The 16,887-nt window shown below is 56.1% G+C and overlaps 1 protein-coding gene across 2 annotated transcripts in view; it reads right to left on the bottom strand.

The window, feature by feature from the left end:
• FARP2 (FERM, ARH/RhoGEF and pleckstrin domain protein 2) overlaps positions 1–16,887 on the bottom strand; it is a 99,002-nt gene that overhangs the window by 14,344 nt on the left and 67,771 nt on the right. The window contains exons 10-16 of one of the 2 annotated variants that reach the window (XM_055586646.1): positions 15,576–15,739; positions 15,194–15,262; positions 14,556–14,613; positions 12,793–12,977; positions 5,235–5,469; positions 2,825–2,914; positions 2,127–2,260 (exon numbers count right to left, since the gene is read on the bottom strand). In XM_055586646.1, the coding sequence (XP_055442621.1) occupies positions 2,127–2,260; positions 2,825–2,914; positions 5,235–5,469; positions 12,793–12,977; positions 14,556–14,613; positions 15,194–15,262; positions 15,576–15,739 (935 nt within the window). Of the gene's footprint in view, positions 1–2,126; positions 2,261–2,824; positions 2,915–5,234; positions 5,470–12,742; positions 12,978–14,555; positions 14,614–15,193; positions 15,263–15,575; positions 15,740–16,887 lie in introns of both variants that reach the window. The other variant, XM_055586645.1, reaches the window with a different exon arrangement.

Genomic DNA, 16,887 nt, shown 5'->3' with positions numbered 1-16,887 from the left:
CTGTATACAGATTTCTCAGGAGGCAGGTCAGGTGGTCTGGTATTCACATCTCTTTAAAAATTTTCCACAGTTTGTTGTGATCCACACAGCTAAAGACTTTAGCATAGTCAATGAAGCAGAAGTAGATGTTTTCCTGGAACTCTCTTGCTTTTCCTGTGATCCAATGAGTGTTGGCAATTTGATCTCTGGTTCCTCTGCCTTTTCTAAATCCACCATGTACATGTGGAAGTTCTCCGTTCACATATTGCTGAAGCCTGGCTTGGAGAATTTTGAACATTACTTTGCTAGCATGTGAGATGAGTGCAATTGTGCGGTAGTTTGAACATTCTTTGGCATGCCTTTCTTTAGGATTGGAATGAAAACTGACCTTTTCCAGTCCTGTGGCCACTGCTGAGTTTTCCAAATTTGCTGGCATGTTGACTGCAACACTTTAACAGCATCATCTTTTAGGATTTGAAATAGCTCAGGTGGAATTCCAACACCTCCATTAGCTTTGTTTTTAGTGATGCTTCAAGGCCCCTTTGATTTTACACTATAGGATGTCTGGCTCTAGGTGAGTGATCACACCATCGTGGTTATCTGGGTCATGAAGATCTGTTTTGTATAGTTCTTCTGTGTATTCTTGCTACCTCTTCTTAATATCTTCTGCTTCTGTTAGGTCCATACCATTTCTGTCCTTTATTGTGCCCGTCTTTGCATGAAATGTTCCCTTGGTATCTCTAAGTTTTTGAGATCTCTAGTCTTTCCCATTCAACTGTTTTCCTTTATTTCTTTGCATTGATCACTGAGGAAGGCTTTCTCATCTCTCCTTGCTATTCTTTGGAACTCTGCATTCAGATGGATATATCTTTCCTTTTCTCCTTTGCCTTTTACATCTCTTCTTTTCTCAGCTATTTATAAGGCCTCCTCAGACAGCCATCTTGCCTTTTTGCATTTCTTTTTCTTGGGGATGGTCTTGATCACTGCCTCCTGTACAATGTCATGAACCTCTGTCCATAGTTCATCAGGCACTCTGTCTATCAGATCTAATCCCTTGAATCTATTTGTCACTTCCATTGTATAATCGTAAGGGATTTAATTTAGGTCATATCTGAATGGTCAAGTGGTTTTCCCTCCTTTCTTCAATTTAAGTCTGAATTTTGCAATAAGGAGTTCATGATCTGAGCCACAGTCAGCTCCTGGTCTTGTTTTTGCTGACCATATAGAGCTTCTTCATCTTTGGCTGCAAAGAATATAATCAATATGATTTCTGTATTGGCCATCTGGTGATGTCCATGTGTAGCCTCATTTCTTGTTGGAAGAGAGTGTTTGCTATGATCAGTGCATTCTCTGTGCAAAACTCTGTTAGTCTTTGCCCTGCTGCGTTTTGTACTCCAAGGCCAAACTTGCCTGTTACTCCAGGTATCTCTTGACATCCTACTTTTGCATTCCAGTCCCTTATGATGAAAAGGATATCATTTTGGTCCGTATAGTCAAAGCTATGGTTTTTCTAGTAGTCATGTATGGATGTGAGAGTCTATATGGTCAAAGCTGTGGTTTTTCCAGTAGTCATGTATGGGTGTGAGAGTTGGACCATAAAGAAGGCTGAGCACTGAAGAATTGATGATTTCAAACTATGGTGCTGGAGAAGTCTCTTTAAGTCCTTTGGACAGCAAGAAGATCAAACCATTCAATTCTGAAGGAAATCAACCCTGAATATTCACTGGAAAGACTGATGCTGAAGCTGAAGCTCCAATACTTTGCCCTCCTGATGCGAATAGCTGACTCATTGGAAGAGATCCTGATGCTGGGAAAGATTAAGGTCATGAGGAGAAGGGGGTGACATATGATGAGATGGTTGATGACATCACTGACTTGGACTGTGAGTTTGAGCAAACTCTGGGTGATGGTGAAGGACAGTATGCTGAGGTCCATGGGTTGCAAAGAGCTGGACACGACCGAGTGACTGAATAACAAAATTCTCTCTTCTGGAACGGGATAAATGAAAGCAACTTATGTATCTACTAACATCTGTTTCAATGAAATAATGACTCCTGTGAAATACTTCCCGGAGCTGGAAAGCTCCTGAGAGCAGTGATGATGGGAGGTGCCAGGGGAGGGGGTGCGGGGGCTGTGCAGGGCATTACCAGAGCTCCAGCCTCTGCTCCACCTCACGAAGGAAGCCTCTGTGGAACTCGTAGATGGGGTCGATGTTGGAGAACAGCAAGGTCATCAGGTCTGCAGGCATGGCGTCCGCCTTGACCACCGCGCTCCGGAACCACTGCCGGAAGAGCTCAGGGTGACCCAGGAACCTCACACCTTGGGACGTGCGGCACTGACTGCAGAGCCCCCGCGAGGACGGCTCAGATCAGCGCTACAGCCAACCTCCCGGCTGATCACCCCCGTTTTCACAATATAAGAAAACGGTTCTGGATGAAAAGCTTCCAAGGAATATGTTGCCAGGTTTACAAAGATTGGACCCAGTACTGACCTGACTAGAGATGTTTTAAGGCAAATATATTTAACAGAGTATATATGGCTCAGCTGGTAAAGAATCCGCTTGCAATGCGGAGACAGGTTCGATCCCTCGGTTGGGAAGATCCCTTGGAGAAGGGAACAGGCCAGTATCCTGGCCTGGAGAATTCCATGGACTGAATAGTCCATGGGGTCGCAAAGAGTTGGACACGACTGACTGACTTTCACACTTTGCACACTTCACACTCATAGACATGCATACACAGATTTCATGATGGCCAAGAACAGTTTATCAGGAGGGATTCTGTCTCTGACCTAGATTTAAGAAGTAGTCAGAAAATCAAAGTAACAAAGGATTTAGGTTTCATACCACAGTAATAACTTCTAAATCCTTCAGGTATGTTCGTTCTGTAGCGAGAATCTCCTTTGCTATGAAATATGCCTTGTCCGTGGGCACGCACTGCAAGAAGCGCAGACAGTGTGAGTGAACGTCTGCCGGCCATGTCACCGACGGTCCTAACACGCCATCTCTTCTGCTGACATTAACACTGTTGTGTGATCTTCACATGTAATTCCTGAGTCACTTCTGAGTAAAAATATAAGCCCAGTTTTATCTCCCTCAGATGTTTTTCTCATATTATGTTATTCTTTTTGAGAAAATAATTGCTGTTTAAACAGTGGCATACCCTGAAACTAATTATTCATTTTGTGATGAGATTATTGTTCCGATATCACTGCCAGGACTGCAGCTGGTTAACACACAAATATAGGCACACCTCAGAGAGTCTGTGGGTTGGGTTCCAGACCACCACAATGCAGCAAACGTTACAGTTAAGTGGATCAAATAAATGTGCGGGGACAAGTCCACGGCGATGAACCCTCCCGAGCGGGGAGGGCAGGGCTGCACCCCAGAGCGGCCCAGGCCTCGTGGCCACCTGGGCCGGGGGCTGTCTCGCCCCTGCAGGGCCCCACGCCGCCCCGAGCAAGCCAAGGTCTGCGTGACAGCCCCCTCCACGCTTCCCCCCTGGCGCTCGCCCGGCCCTACTCTGTCTCTGCACGCTCACCCTCTGCTCCTCCACCAGGTGGAGGACTTGGGGCTGTCCCTCCCGCGTCAAGCGTGGCAACAGGCACCTGGGACGTGCCAAGTGCAGAGGTTCCTGCCCTTGAGCGGACAGCCTCCCAGGAGGAAACAGGTAGGAAGCAACTCTAGCTACTGAGGAAGTGACCCGTCCAGGCAGCAAAGTGCACAGGACGGGGAGCAGGTGGGGTGGAGGGTGGGCAGTCCGGGCCAGCTCAGAGGTCAAGGGTGGGGGCGGGTACGAGGTGAGAGAAGTGGTCACCGGTAGGAAGGCAGGGTCTTTGGGGCCTATCTGAGCACATGATGGTGTGCTGGCCCCAAGGTGAGTCTGGGGGCTGGGGCTGCTCGGGAGGTGAGCCAGGGTGGGGGGGGGGGCCCACGCATTCTGGAGGTCCGGGCCCAGGCAGGTGGAGGAGGTGAAAGAGTGCGGGAAGGGTGAGAGTCCAAGGCTGCAGGCAATCAGCTTGGGGATGAAGTGTGGTGGGGTCTGAGGCGTGCTGGGAAAGGGAGGCTGGGGGCCGGGGCTTCTCCCTGGGGCCTGAGACCAGCTCCTCTGCGGGCAGCGAGTCAGGACGAGAAAGCCTGCAGGGAACTGCCCCGTCCAGGAGGGAGCATTGCTGGGAGGTGGAGGTGCCCAGAAACAACCACAGTGTCACTGCCGAGGGCATAGCCGCACAGCAGGCGTCGGCAGTTAGTGACGGGCTGCCAGCGGCAGGTGTCGGCAGTGGCTCGTGGGCGCCAGTCTGGGGAGCCAGGGCCAGCCCCGGATTTCCAGATCAAAGAGCAGCTTCTAGGAAACTCAGCGGGGAGAAAGCAAAACATCGGCTCCTCTGCCAGCCATACCCCAAGGTCAGGGCCCAGGTCAGGGCAGAGGGACGGGCTGAGCATTGTTCCCGCAGAGCCCGAGGGGATCCCGCCAACAGGCAGAGGAGCACCCGTTAGAAAGGGTGCGCCAGCTCCGTTTCAGGCCGTCCCAGCACTGTGGCACCTCACCAGTTTCCGCAGTGAGTGGGAGACGCTGGTAGGGAAGGGGTTTCAGGCAGCAAGCTGGCACTGGGCTCCGGAGGAGGACTGGGCAGCTCCCCACCCCCACCCCAACCCGCGAGCTGGGCAGCCAGACGCTGATGCCAGAGCCCAAGGCCAGGCCGGTGGACGCCAAGGCTCCCAGATCCTGCGTTCCACCGCGGGGCTAGGACCACGGAGGCAGCCCCAGCCCTGCCGAGGGGTCATCAGGGAAACTGGGGCTCCCTGCCTAAAGCTGTGGGCCCCGAGGCCAGGGTGCCCCCGCTTCAGGCCACGGCCTCGCTTGCAAGTGGCATCTCTCCTCGGTCCCCGGCTCTGCCTGCCAACCTCATGCCTGCCCGACACTGAACCTGCAGGCGGGGGACTCACCTTCCACCAAAGGCCCAGCCCTGGGACGCCCCTCCAGGACCACCTCAGCCACCAGCCCCTGCTCCCCTGACCCCTGAGCCTCCTCCCAGCCCCTGCACTGTTAAACTGAAGCCAGTGGTTCGGGGAGCGGCAGGCTGAGGTCTCCGGGATCCAGCCCCACACTCAGAACCGACAGATGCCAGGAACCATGAGAGCAGCGGGGAGGCCCATCGTGGTGCCGAAGCCCCCGGAGGCGAGGGGAGGGTCTCAAGACTGGGGCACCCCCCGCCCCACTCCACTTCCCAGCAGCAAGGCCCCCGGGGGCGCCCACCTTGCGTCTCGGCTCCTCCCGGTCGTCCATCCCGGCTCCAGCAGCGTCACTGAGGACGGGGCCCAGGAGGGGGCTGGGGCCCTGCACGGCTGGGCCCTGGGGGCTCAGGCCCGGCAGGCTCCTCTGGGTGGAAGGAGAAGGCTGAGGACTCTCCACGGAAAGGCCTGGAAGTGAACGGGTGATGGGGGGCGATGAGGAAGAGTGGACCTGAGGGGCAGCACTGCTACCAGGCCCTTCCGGGCACCGCGGGGCAGGCACAGCTCAGTGTGAGCCCGCTGCCCCAGGGAGCCTCCAGGGTGGCCTGGCCTGGGGCTCGGGGTCCCGGGAGACCGGCCGCCACGGAGCAGGGAGGGGACTGCAGGTGGGCGAGGAGGAGGACAGGTGTGCTGAGGCCGATTCACTGACCCTACACCAGAAAGCTCGGTCACTTGGAGTTACCTGCACGGTTTCTACATCCCTGAATTGTTCATTAACAAGGCCTTCAATCTGGCGTTCTAGAATTATACTACAAAAGCAGTGTCTTTCCCTTCTTCAAGTACTGTTTACTCTTGATTACACTGAGGCCAAGTTTTCACCTCGTTCTATTTCATCCAACATTTTGTAATACAAAATTATCTTACCTATTTTAAAAAATCCTCAAAGGTCTATTTATAATGTTTTTCTATGAGAAACTAGTAACTATTAAATGCCAAATTTGACAGTTACCTTAAAGCAGAATTTCAGAAAAGATATTTAACTGGAGATTAAAAGCAACTTAAGATATCCTAACAAGTGCAGTGTACAAGAGGTGGGTGTAGAAAGCTCCCACACTGCAGGCCCGCAGCCCGCAGCGCAGCCCTCCTCCCAGCGGCCCGGTTTCACATTGACAAGCTCAGAGCCCTGGGGAGCCAGAGCCGGGACTTCACCCTGGGCTTCCGGGCATGGGCTCCCCAAGCTGGATGGTAGAGCTGACCTCTGGGCTGCTCACACCACATCGATTCAGACACGGACAAATGTTCGCTGACATCGGAAAACCCACTGGACAATGTAGAACAGAAACAGCTAGAATCGGTTTATTAAAATCTGCTTTCATTACACGTTTAAAATCGGCTAAGCCACCTTAAAATAATGTGACTTCCCCACGTCCCCTCTCGCCACGCCAAGCCCACGATGTCACGTCTGCCCAAACACGGCTGCTTCGACCAGAGAAGAGGCTCGCTCCGCAGACGAGCTGTGAGGATCACACGCCAGAGTCCCTTCTGTCCCTCCTTAGCCTGGAGCCACATGATGAGACACTGTGACCCACTGAAAATTCAGAAAAGAGCATGCAAGCGGAGGCTCGAGAAGGAGGGGGCGCATGAACGCTGACGGCTGAGTCACGTCCTCATTCGGCAGAAACCAACAAGACGCCGTGAAGCAGCCGCTCCTCAATCAAAAGGAAAGAAAATGTGTGCAGTCTGCTCGCAAGGTGCGTGCTGCTTCTCCCCAGGCCTGCCGTTCCCGGACTGAGGGCGACGCTCATGCTCACTGGTCCTGAGAGCAGGTCCACGGGGCGACCCAGCACCCTCCCGCCCCACGCAGCCTCCTCCACGAGGTCACCCACAGCAAGCTCGTAGTGCAGTTTCCCAGAAGGTCTCGCACAAAGGCTTTAAACAGCAGCAGGTGACAGGCGAGGAGCTGGTGGTGGCACTGGCGCCTCCTACAGGCGGGCCGGGGCGCGACGGGCGGGCGCGCTAGCTCGCGGCGGGTGGCTCGTTTGGATGCCACTGTTTGGCTTCTGGGGGTGCTTAGAGCCACCATCTGGTATTGTCACTGTGGGCACAGCTGCCCTTCTATCTGTGGGCTCCACATCTGAGGGTTCAATCGGCGAGGACTGAATTTATTCAGGGGAAAACGTTCCAGAAAGCCCCGGAAAGCAGCACGTGAATGTACACTGTTACGCCTGCGCAGCTGGGGCTGTGCCCACGGAGAGAGGGCTCCGTGTCCGGGCGCGCGGGTGGGCCGGGTGCGGGCGCCACGCCGTTTCTCGGAAGGGCGCTTCCCGCGGGGGGCGTGCTCTCTCGGGCCCTGGAGCCAGCCGTGTGACTGCCGGGCAACGGCTGCGCTTGCCACTCTGCAAACCACGCCCGCGCGTCCTCTAGCGACCAGGCTAACGGGCACCGCAGCCTGGCGCTGGGCATGTATTCTCAATCTGTCGGCCACGGTGAGATGCTGCAGTCACACCCACATGTTTTATCAACTCAGGTGCCAGGAGATGAGGCGCATGCATCTGTGGGCAGCTGCCCTCAGGCACGTGGCAGGAAGCGTGTAACCACCCACACTGGAAGCTGTGCAGCGTGCAGGCCACCGTGCCTGCCGTGGAGTCCCCGTGCGGGGCCGTGGCTCTGCCAGCCACTCCCAGGAGGGCCTGGCGTGTGTGAGTACTGCTCTGGACCCTGTGATGACATGACAGGCACTGACCGTACAAAGTCCTGTCCACGCAGATGACCTGCATTAGTACACAGGCTAACAGGCAGACGGGCGGCTCAAGCATTTTTAAGGTGCCAAACGTCGCGTTTTAGGTTCCACAGAGTATGTGTGGCCCTAACTGGCGTGGTAAAGAACCTCACACGTCTGCTAACACCGACCCGTGTGCAAGGTCGTCTACTGGCCGGGGCAGCGCAGCTGAGTGGCAGGAGTCCTGCTCCAGGACCAACGCTCACACACGGGGTGCGCTCCTGTTCCCCCGCGGCCTCGGGGACCTCCAGATCCTCAGACGGGCCATGTCTGCAAATGGCATGTTGTGACAGGGTCCAAAAGCAAATGATTGGAGCGGGCAGACAGCTGCTGTTCACCCAGAGGTCATGGCAGGCTCTGCTCTCCAAGCTGCAGGGCCAAGGCCTGAGTGTCTTCAGAAAAACCACTGAAAATGTAAAACTTTCATGTGAAGCAGTCAGCAGGGAGCCACTCTGGAAGAGAGCTTTCTCTGTGGGCTCTGTTTCCGATCGCTCCTAAGAATCCTCTCGCAGTGTCGACGCCGTCGGGAGAGGCGCAGTCGTCTGCCCCTGCGACCTTGTCCTGACCGCCTGACAGGTGACAAAAGACACACCTCACATTTAGACGGGAAGCTCGGCTACTTTCACTTCATACCTTTAAATGCTGTCCTTCAAAACCCAGTAATAAAATTATCTTGACACCTTGTGCCTAATAGTGGAACAGGAGTCGGCTCCAGTTTGGAAAAGTCAAGGTTGAGTCTGAAGGTTAAGATGCTGCAGGGTCCAAGCCGCAGGAGCGCCTCGGTGGCTGGAAGGGCGACCACTCGTCCCGGAGAGCAGGGCAGTGCCGATCTCCCGACGGTCCAGGGAAACAGGGCCCTGGGAGCTGGCGGAAGCCTGGCCTCGCCCCACGTCTGGCCCAGGGTTTTCTGAGTCACTTTCATGCAAAATGCGGCTCATGAAGTAAAAGCTGCTCTGAGGGGTCCAAACGCCACTCCCCTTCCTCCTGCTCTGAGTCCATCCTTCTCCCGAGGCTGACACCGCAGTCCGCCCATGGCCCCGATACTCAGGGGTGACGTCTATGCGCACGGCGTGTCCGGGGGCATCACCCGGAGTCTCCTTCTAAGTAAATACGGCTCTTTCCTTGTTGAGGGAAGCAAGCACCCCAACCTACAGCTCAGTCCCACTCTGGGCCGACTGTCTGGCCAACGCCTGCTAGGTGTGGGGTCTTCTCTGCGGGACACTCCTGCTGGCCCAGGGAGCAGGCTCTAATAAATGACACCTTCTGTCTAAAGCTTGAGACGCTGTGACTTAACGAGCCTCTGAACCACTGGAGCACCGGACGCAAGGTCCCGTACAGTAGGCGGTCTGCAGGGACGTCGTTGGGAGGGAGATGCGGCCCGAGTGGACGCTCCTGGAGAGTGACCGCTCACGCTGGGGACTGACCAGGCTAACCCCTGGGAGCGCCGGCATGGAGGCACCAGTCAGGGACGGGGCTGGAGTCACAGGAGGGACCCACGCCCCCGTGACCCACTGTCCTCTCCTCTGAGGGCCGTGATCGCCCGCCGCAGGCTCCCAGGGAGCGTGGGCCAACAGGGGCCGGTCCAGAGCTGCCAGGCGCCCCCCACCCCCACCACACTGGGTGCCAGGTGTCCCCAGACCCCGGAGAGGAGGCGCCCCTCCCCAAGGCCTGCGCTGCCGGGCACTCTTCTCAGCCAGCCCCCGGGAGCAGCTGCCCGGGACACCGGGGGCTGGAGAGGCGGGCGGCTCCTGGAGGCGCAGAGAGCGCTTGGCGGCCAAGGGGGGCCCAGAATCTGAGCAGCTGCCTCACTTCAGCCCAAGGATTGTATTGGGTGAGGGGGCGTCTAGCTGACTGCAGGGAGGCAATAACGGCCTCATTTTCAGAAGACACCAGCAGCACGTGTTCTATGCCTGAGGACCACGTGGCTCCTCCCCACCGTGGGGGCTCGTGCGGGCCCACAGGGGCAGACCTCAGGCTCCCTGCACCCCCCTTATGTGCTGACCACAGGGCCACGGCAGGCCTGAGCGGGGCTGCTCAGGAAGGCAAGAGGCTCCCCGCTGGCCTCCTGTGGGAATCGTCCCTCACGGCCACAGTGAGACGGTCCGAGGCCAGCGTGGGGCTGGCTGTCTGCAGTCACAGACGGACAGACGTCGGTGGGACCAGAGGCGGCATGGGCTGTCTCAGGGGTGGGCTCGGCACACGAGATGACCTTCAGTGCATGTAAATCAAAACCACAGGCGAGCAGAGAACAGGAAGCTAAAAGGCACTAAACGCTGTAGCAAGCGCTCCCGTATTTTATTGAGGAAACAAAAGGCTTCTGAGTCAGTACAAAGCTGCAAGTGCATGAATGGCAATTTCAGTGGGAAACATACTTTCAAGAACCACAAGCCAGGAAACATCAACATGTCTTTAAAGAATAAGCAAGTTCAGATTCACAGGAAAACGCCAGCCCTTTCCTCCTCACTCCTGGGGACGTAGACGCGTTCATGCAAAAGGCGGCACCAGGGGATGAGGCTGGCAGGCACGAGCTCTGGCCTGGGGTGAGGCTGGCACGGCCCTGCGCGCCTCCACAGCCTTAAGAACAGATGTGAGAATGCCCATGTCGGGCGCCGCCAGGGCCAGGCCGTGTCCCTCCCCGTTCTAAGGTGGGTTTGGTGACTCTGTGAACTGGGTGGGCCCTGCAGATGCAGACCTGGTGTCCACGTCACACACCGCGGGGTCACGGCCTGTGTGCACAGAGGATCAACTGCCGCCCGCCGGGCGCTCAGCCACCCGTGCGGTGTCGGGAGACGTGTCTGCGCTGGAAACTGCCGCGATTTGGCCAAGATGACCGCGGGGACAGCGAAGGGCTTTCACAGCAGGCTGTCCACACGGCTTTTACTGCCCACACCTCGATCATTACCAACCACAGCCTTAGAAACACGGGTTACCTGGGAGAAGGGCTGCGGGGATCCTCGTGACACGAGAAGGCACAGGGATGCACAGCGCCTGCATCTGCGCGGCCGGCCTGGCCAGCGTGAGAACTGAGGGAAGGGAGCGTCCCCGGAAGCCAAGGCAGGGCCGCGCTCCCGGCAGGAGTGCGCAGGCAAAGCACCGACACGGCAGCAGAGGCTGCCGGACGGTGCCCACACCTGCAGAGACGCCTGGGCAGCTCCTCACGGCACTGCCAACAGGCCCCTGCCCACGGCGCGGACTCGACTTTCAGAAGAAAGCTGACCTGTAAACACGGCTGTCCCACCAGGTGCAGCCGGAAAGGAGCACAGATCTCAGCCACGTCCTCAGGGTCGGGGGCGCGGCCACCTCACCTGTCCACACACACGCCCGGCCGGGCCTCAGGACCGCGTCGGGGGTGGGCTAGGTCAGAACCGGAGCAGCTGTGTTCAGCACGCGCCTGGCCCGAGGGAGGAGCTGGCGTTCATACAAAAGGCGGAGCCCCCACGGCTCAGCGAGGCCCCGGGCGCCGGGTCTCCACAGGGAGCAGGTGCCCGTCAGCCTTGGCTGCTGCACCTGGTTCTGCCTTCCCTGAACGGATTACAGAGCACCCCCAAGGCAGGCGGAGAGGACACGGCCCCGTCTCCATCGCAGGCTAACCCACGGCCTCCCCCAGGCAGAGCGGCCCCGGGGTCAGAGTCACGAAGGTGACTCCCCGGGCACCAGGCACCCTGGGCCCTAAGGCCGCGGCACCCCTGCCCCAGGACCTGGGTCTCAGGGGGCTCCCTCAGGGTCTCGCGCAGTCAGATCAGACAAAACCACGACCTAATTAGTCCTGGGCAGCATCTCAACTTGCAAAGCAGCGACAGGCGTAAGGCACGTGTCCACTAAAGGCCAATGCGAACCCGAACCAGCACCACTCGAAATGCACGGTTGGGCCGCATGAGAGCGAAGGCTGCGAAGACGGGCTGGTCCCCGGGGCTGGCTGCGGACACCCCACCTGGCTGCGCAGCCTTCAGCTCCGTAACAAGCGCACCTTTTAATTTCTTGGCGTTTAAAACAGAACAGAGAACCGGGGGATAAAAAATACGCAGCCGTGACCACAAAATCACTTCCTATGCCAAAGCCGACCACCTGAGCCCTCGCCCCCAGAGCAGGCAGGGGTCGCCCCAGAAGGGAGCCCGGGAGTGCTCAGGGCAGGTTCTCATCAATTCGCTCTCCGGCAATCAAATTCTTCACGTTATTCTGCAAATCGAAAATGACTCTGTCTGCCCTGGCCTGCGCAAAGGGGCTACTGAAGAACAGGCTCACGTCTAGGGGGACCGCGGCCTCGGAGCCCCACGAGTCTGTGTCCGAGCTGCTCGAGTCCTCAGCTGCTGTGGGCGGGTAGCTCAGCTGCTCTAACTGGTCCACGATGTCTGAGAACTGGAAGGCCGAGCTGGCCTCGGAGCGCACGGAGCAGGCGGGGAAGTTGGCCATGGAGCTGCCCCCGGACGGCGGGGCAGAGCCGGGCATGTGTGCGGACAGGCTGCTGGGCAGGGGCGCGTTGCTCAGTGAGCTGGCCTCGGACTGGTTGTTCCGGAGCGAGCTGGTGTCAGATGGGCTCAGTAGGCGCTGCATCAGGCTGGCCTGCGCCTTCACCTCCAGCAGCTCCGAGGTGTCCAAGGGGTGCGCGTCAGCGAGGCTGCCCTCCTCAAACTCAAAGCCGCACCCCCCGTCCCTGGGGGCCACCTCCGGGGAAGACCCCTCGGGGCTGGACAGGCCAGAGCCTGGGCTGAGGCCGCCATAGGGGAAGGAGAAAGCCTCCGAGCCCCCGGCAAAGAAGGAGATGTCTGCAGGGTCGTCGTCTATGAATTCCTCGGACACCTGCAGCGGGGCGCTTGTCAATGTGAAAACCGGGCCCCCTCCATGGCCCGGTGGGCTGCACAGGTGCCCCACCCTGGAGGAGGAGCCCCCGGTCAGGGGTCCCTCCCTGCGGTCACCATGCCCTGCAGCCAGGCGCCCCCTGCCCGCGCCCCCTGAATCTGGGCCTGAGGTGGGGCAGCTCAGCCCCTCAGGACTCCGGGGGCCACAGCTCTTCGCGCCCCAACCGAAGCCGACACCTTGGTGAGGCTGGAGCGCAGGCAGCCAGGGGGGCTGGGCCGTGGCCATGGAGCTCCTCTCTGCAGCCGGCCGCCGGGCGCCGGGCGCGGGGGGCCCCGTCTCGGAGCTGCCGCCACCGATCTGGAAATTGCGTGGGCCTGGAGGAGCTGGAGGGGACGTGGGGGCCGAGCAGAAGGAGGCAGTTGTGGGCGATGGCGTCACAGGACTCCTCACACCCTCGGAGAATGAGATGCTCTGGGGCAGAATGAGAAGAAAGAAGGAGTGTGAGACGGCAGGTCACGCTGGAGAGTTGCGCAGCTGGCGGGCCCGGACGGCGCACACGCGCTCCTCTCACGGCCGCTGCAGTGGTGGCCGCCACACCGCCCTACGGATAACGGAGCCGCAGCTCTGCGGACGCAGGCGCCGGCTGAAGTTGGCTCTGGCCTGCCTGTTTGCGGTCCCTGTGCCTCCACTGTTCTCCACGAGCTCGGTACCACACCGCTTCTGTCACCCAAGTCCCGAGCCTCCGTGGCACCTGGGTCACCCTGAAGTCCCCTGGGGCGTGTCTGGACACTGGCGTCCCCTGGGCGTGGCTGCAGATGGGCTGAGCCACCCCTCAGCTAGCAAGGTGCCCCCGACCCGCCAGGGCTGCTGGGGGATGAGACGCGTGGGTGCATCCAAAGGTAAGTTCTTTTAATTTCAAAGATTTAACAAGGAATTCCTAAATAGAAAACATACCCAGAAGAGTTAAAGAATGCTTTTATTTAAAAACCCAATTAAAAGCATTTGGGACACAGAAGTGTTACTATATGAGGTACAACTGTAGCTCTGTAAATACTATTAGCGTATAAATGATAAATTTGCAATAAAAATGAACACTGTGCAGCAATAAAAATTATAAATATCAAACTGTACAGCTGCACACAGAATTATGAAAAAATATCACATGAAAAGAGCAGCAGCCTACATAAAAATAGGCTCGCATGTGGCAGTCAACACGCAGATGTGAAGGCAGGGACAGACGCCCGCGAAGCTGACCGACACACGGAGCGGGCGGCTCCCGGCCCGCGTCTGGCAGCACGGCCACACGTCTCCTGTGCAGCGTGTGGGGCCTGTGTGTGCCTGGTGTAGCAGCCGTGGTCGCGCTGAGCACTTGGTGCACACACCTGCTCCTTGCCTTTTACCTTTAACGTAACAGCAAAATGCCCACTGCGTGGACACAGCCTCGCTGAGCACATCACCGCCCGCCCCCCGCTGGCACATCATCACTTCTCACTGCTATACAAGTTGTGTTTCTCAGCTGTTTTCCTGACAACAAAAAAGCACCGTGCCCACTGTGGAAAACCAAGTCAAATGAGAAGCACAAGAAGATGAACAGTGCCTGGGGCCCGGCTGCCAGGGGACAACGCTCGTGGCTGTGAGGTTCAGTCCCGTGAGCACCCAGTCGTCTTTTTAACAGGAAGAGGGTTCTCCACGGGCCACTGTGCAAACGGCCAGTGTCACTGCTAATGCTTCCTGAACGTGTCCTGCTCGGGCTCCACTCTTCTGAAACGAGACTCTTAGTGGCTCTTGAGTCACCCGACAGGCGGCCACACCCAGACCGGCCCGGACGGCGGTCGCCGGGGCCTCCAGGATCACAAGCAGCACCGTGACACGTGTGTGCCCACAGAGCTTCCTCTTCACTCAGGACTCCTTTCTGCAAACAGGGTCCCAGGACTGGAATTCCCACGTAAATGAGGAGACTAACTTTAGGACTCCTGCTGCAACCACGCCAGGCTATTCCCTAAAGGGGACCGGAGACTACGTCGGGCGCGTTTACGCAGAAGCACTCACCTGCCGCGGCAAGTCCACCTTGAGGGCACGGAGAGACATGTGGGTCTTGCTGTGTCTCCTGCGAGCAGAGGACAGGCCGTGAGCCCACGTGCTGCTTGCCTGACCCCACTGCTTTTTATTTCATCTTCAGTGCATTTTGATAAGAATCCCATCATCAGAGGAGCTCCTGGAGCTCAGAGCACCAGGGTGCCGACCCCGTTTCGTAAGGAAGGACTCACATAAAACGTGGCCAAGGGTTTTTGTAACACGCCCAGAGGCATCTAACTAGAAATGGCAGGATGACAGAAAACAAGACTGCAAACAAAAATACACGCCAGAAGAGGTGGCATTAAGGAAGAGTTTCACTCACAGAAACAGTTTCAGATCCAAAGTTTAATACTGTGAAGCCCATGCTCTGTAAAAGCACCATGTCTACGTGGAGCGAGGCAAACTGGGAGCAAAAGTGTCCCTGCATCTGAACAACTTAGACAACAGTGAAACGCAGACCATCGCCATTAAATGAAACAGAAGAAACAGAACTCAAGTGTCAAGACAGACATTCACATAGCTGCAGTGCCTTTTATTCAGGCAAAGGCTAAGATACTTCAAATGCTGATTTAAATGCCCACACTCTGCATCATGAAGATGAGACAATTTACCTTTCATACGGAACCCTCTTCATCCCACCGTCTTTGACATAATCAGCAAGTTGTTTCTGAGTTCTTCCACTGAGAATAAAATTCAGATTTTACAGGAAAGAATAAACGGGTAATACACAGCACTAATTTTTCACAGAAGCAAAGGAAAAGGAAGACTTGCCCCGCCTCTGTCTTAAGTTTATACAAGCATTTAAAAAGTATGCTTTGCATTAATAAGCATAACCAATGTTCCACACAGTCGTTGGCAGGCCTCTTTCCCCAGGGCTCTGTTTGCCGAGCTTCCCCAGCGGTCCTGTGGCTGCAGCCGGGCCACCCTCACCCTGACTGGACGTTTGGGTTCTCGGCGCCACAAGGCCAAGAGCTGCCTGGTGCGGCCGCTCACCTGTATCTGAAGGACGAGCCTCTGCTGAAGAGCATAGCTTTAGCTTTCGGCTTCGGCTGATCTAAGAGTCTGAAGAAGGTGTGATGCTCCACACAGATCTTCCAGAAGTTCTTACATTCATCTCTGCTACCCAACACAAACTCCAAGGTGTCCTGGTAGGGCCCCTACGAGTGAAAAGGCAAGGGCTCAAGTGGCCGCAGCAGGAAGAAAATTTAGGAACGCCGCAGGCTACTCCAAAGTTAAAAACCAGGGAGCTTTTCTTTCTGAAAGTTGTATATAGACTTCTGGTTCCATTTATAGTTGAGAGGAGAAAAATACAGTGCTATATTTCTTTTGCAGAAATATCAGAGAAGTGCGGTCATCTAAATCACAAGGGCTAACATCTTGAAGTTTCTCTTTGAAACCTTTTCCCACGTTCGAGGGAACCAGGCGTCTTTGTGCTGCTGGCACGTTCCCCTGTCGTGGCCCACTCCCTTCCCTGTGGGCTTCTGAGGGCGTCTGGATGAGCAGGACACAGAGGTTTCCAGGCTCACAGACATCGCCATGCAGAAGCTCCTGCCACGCCTCTCATGGTTACTGCTTAGGATAGATTCCTAGGAATGTCACACTGAACTCAAAAACAATGCACGTTTTTGGACACTGTGATCTTTATTACCAAATTACCTTCCAAAAGAGTATAATATCAACACTTTATCTCCTATATTTAATCCTAAAAATCTTAAGTGCTTAGGAATCGATATAAAACATAACCTTGCCAGGTGTAGAAATAGACACAGTTCAGAATTTTGCAATAATTCTCTTATTTCCCTGTCTCTGTGGAATAACTGCCAAAAACTTTTTTTTTAACTTGTAGAGGAAAAAAACTAGCCTTTTACTTGCATTTTATACATGTTTTTGGCATTCTTTACACTTCTCTTTCATTCTTAGAAGAAATATTTGAATAACAAACAATTAAGCCATCTGTCCACACTTTCTGCACAAAATAAACAACTTGCAAGTCGGGTGACCCTGGCTGGACAAAGGCCCTGCTAACCCAGCGCCTCTGAGAAGCTTAGGGGCGGCCCCTCCTGGGACTGGCCCTGGCTCTCGGCTCGGCGTAAGGCTGAGCTGCAGCCCCCAGGCCCTCTCCCACAGCGGCTGGCTGATCATCTCCCAGCTTCCTGCCACAGTGGACGTGCAACACCGTGAACATCTTAGAATCACCTCAAGTATTGGATTTTTCCTCCCATCAGATTGTACAGACATTTACGTTTGTCCCTTTTTACTAATTTCAGTAAATTTATATTTAATTATTAACTTATGGACTCATAAA

Source organism: Bubalus kerabau, chromosome 6 (genome assembly GCF_029407905.1).
Source record: "Bubalus kerabau isolate K-KA32 ecotype Philippines breed swamp buffalo chromosome 6, PCC_UOA_SB_1v2, whole genome shotgun sequence".
Taxonomy (NCBI): Eukaryota; Metazoa; Chordata; class Mammalia; order Artiodactyla; family Bovidae; genus Bubalus; species Bubalus kerabau.
The sequence above is the reverse complement of the archived record's forward strand: the minus strand, read 5'-3'. Positions and strand labels throughout refer to the sequence as shown.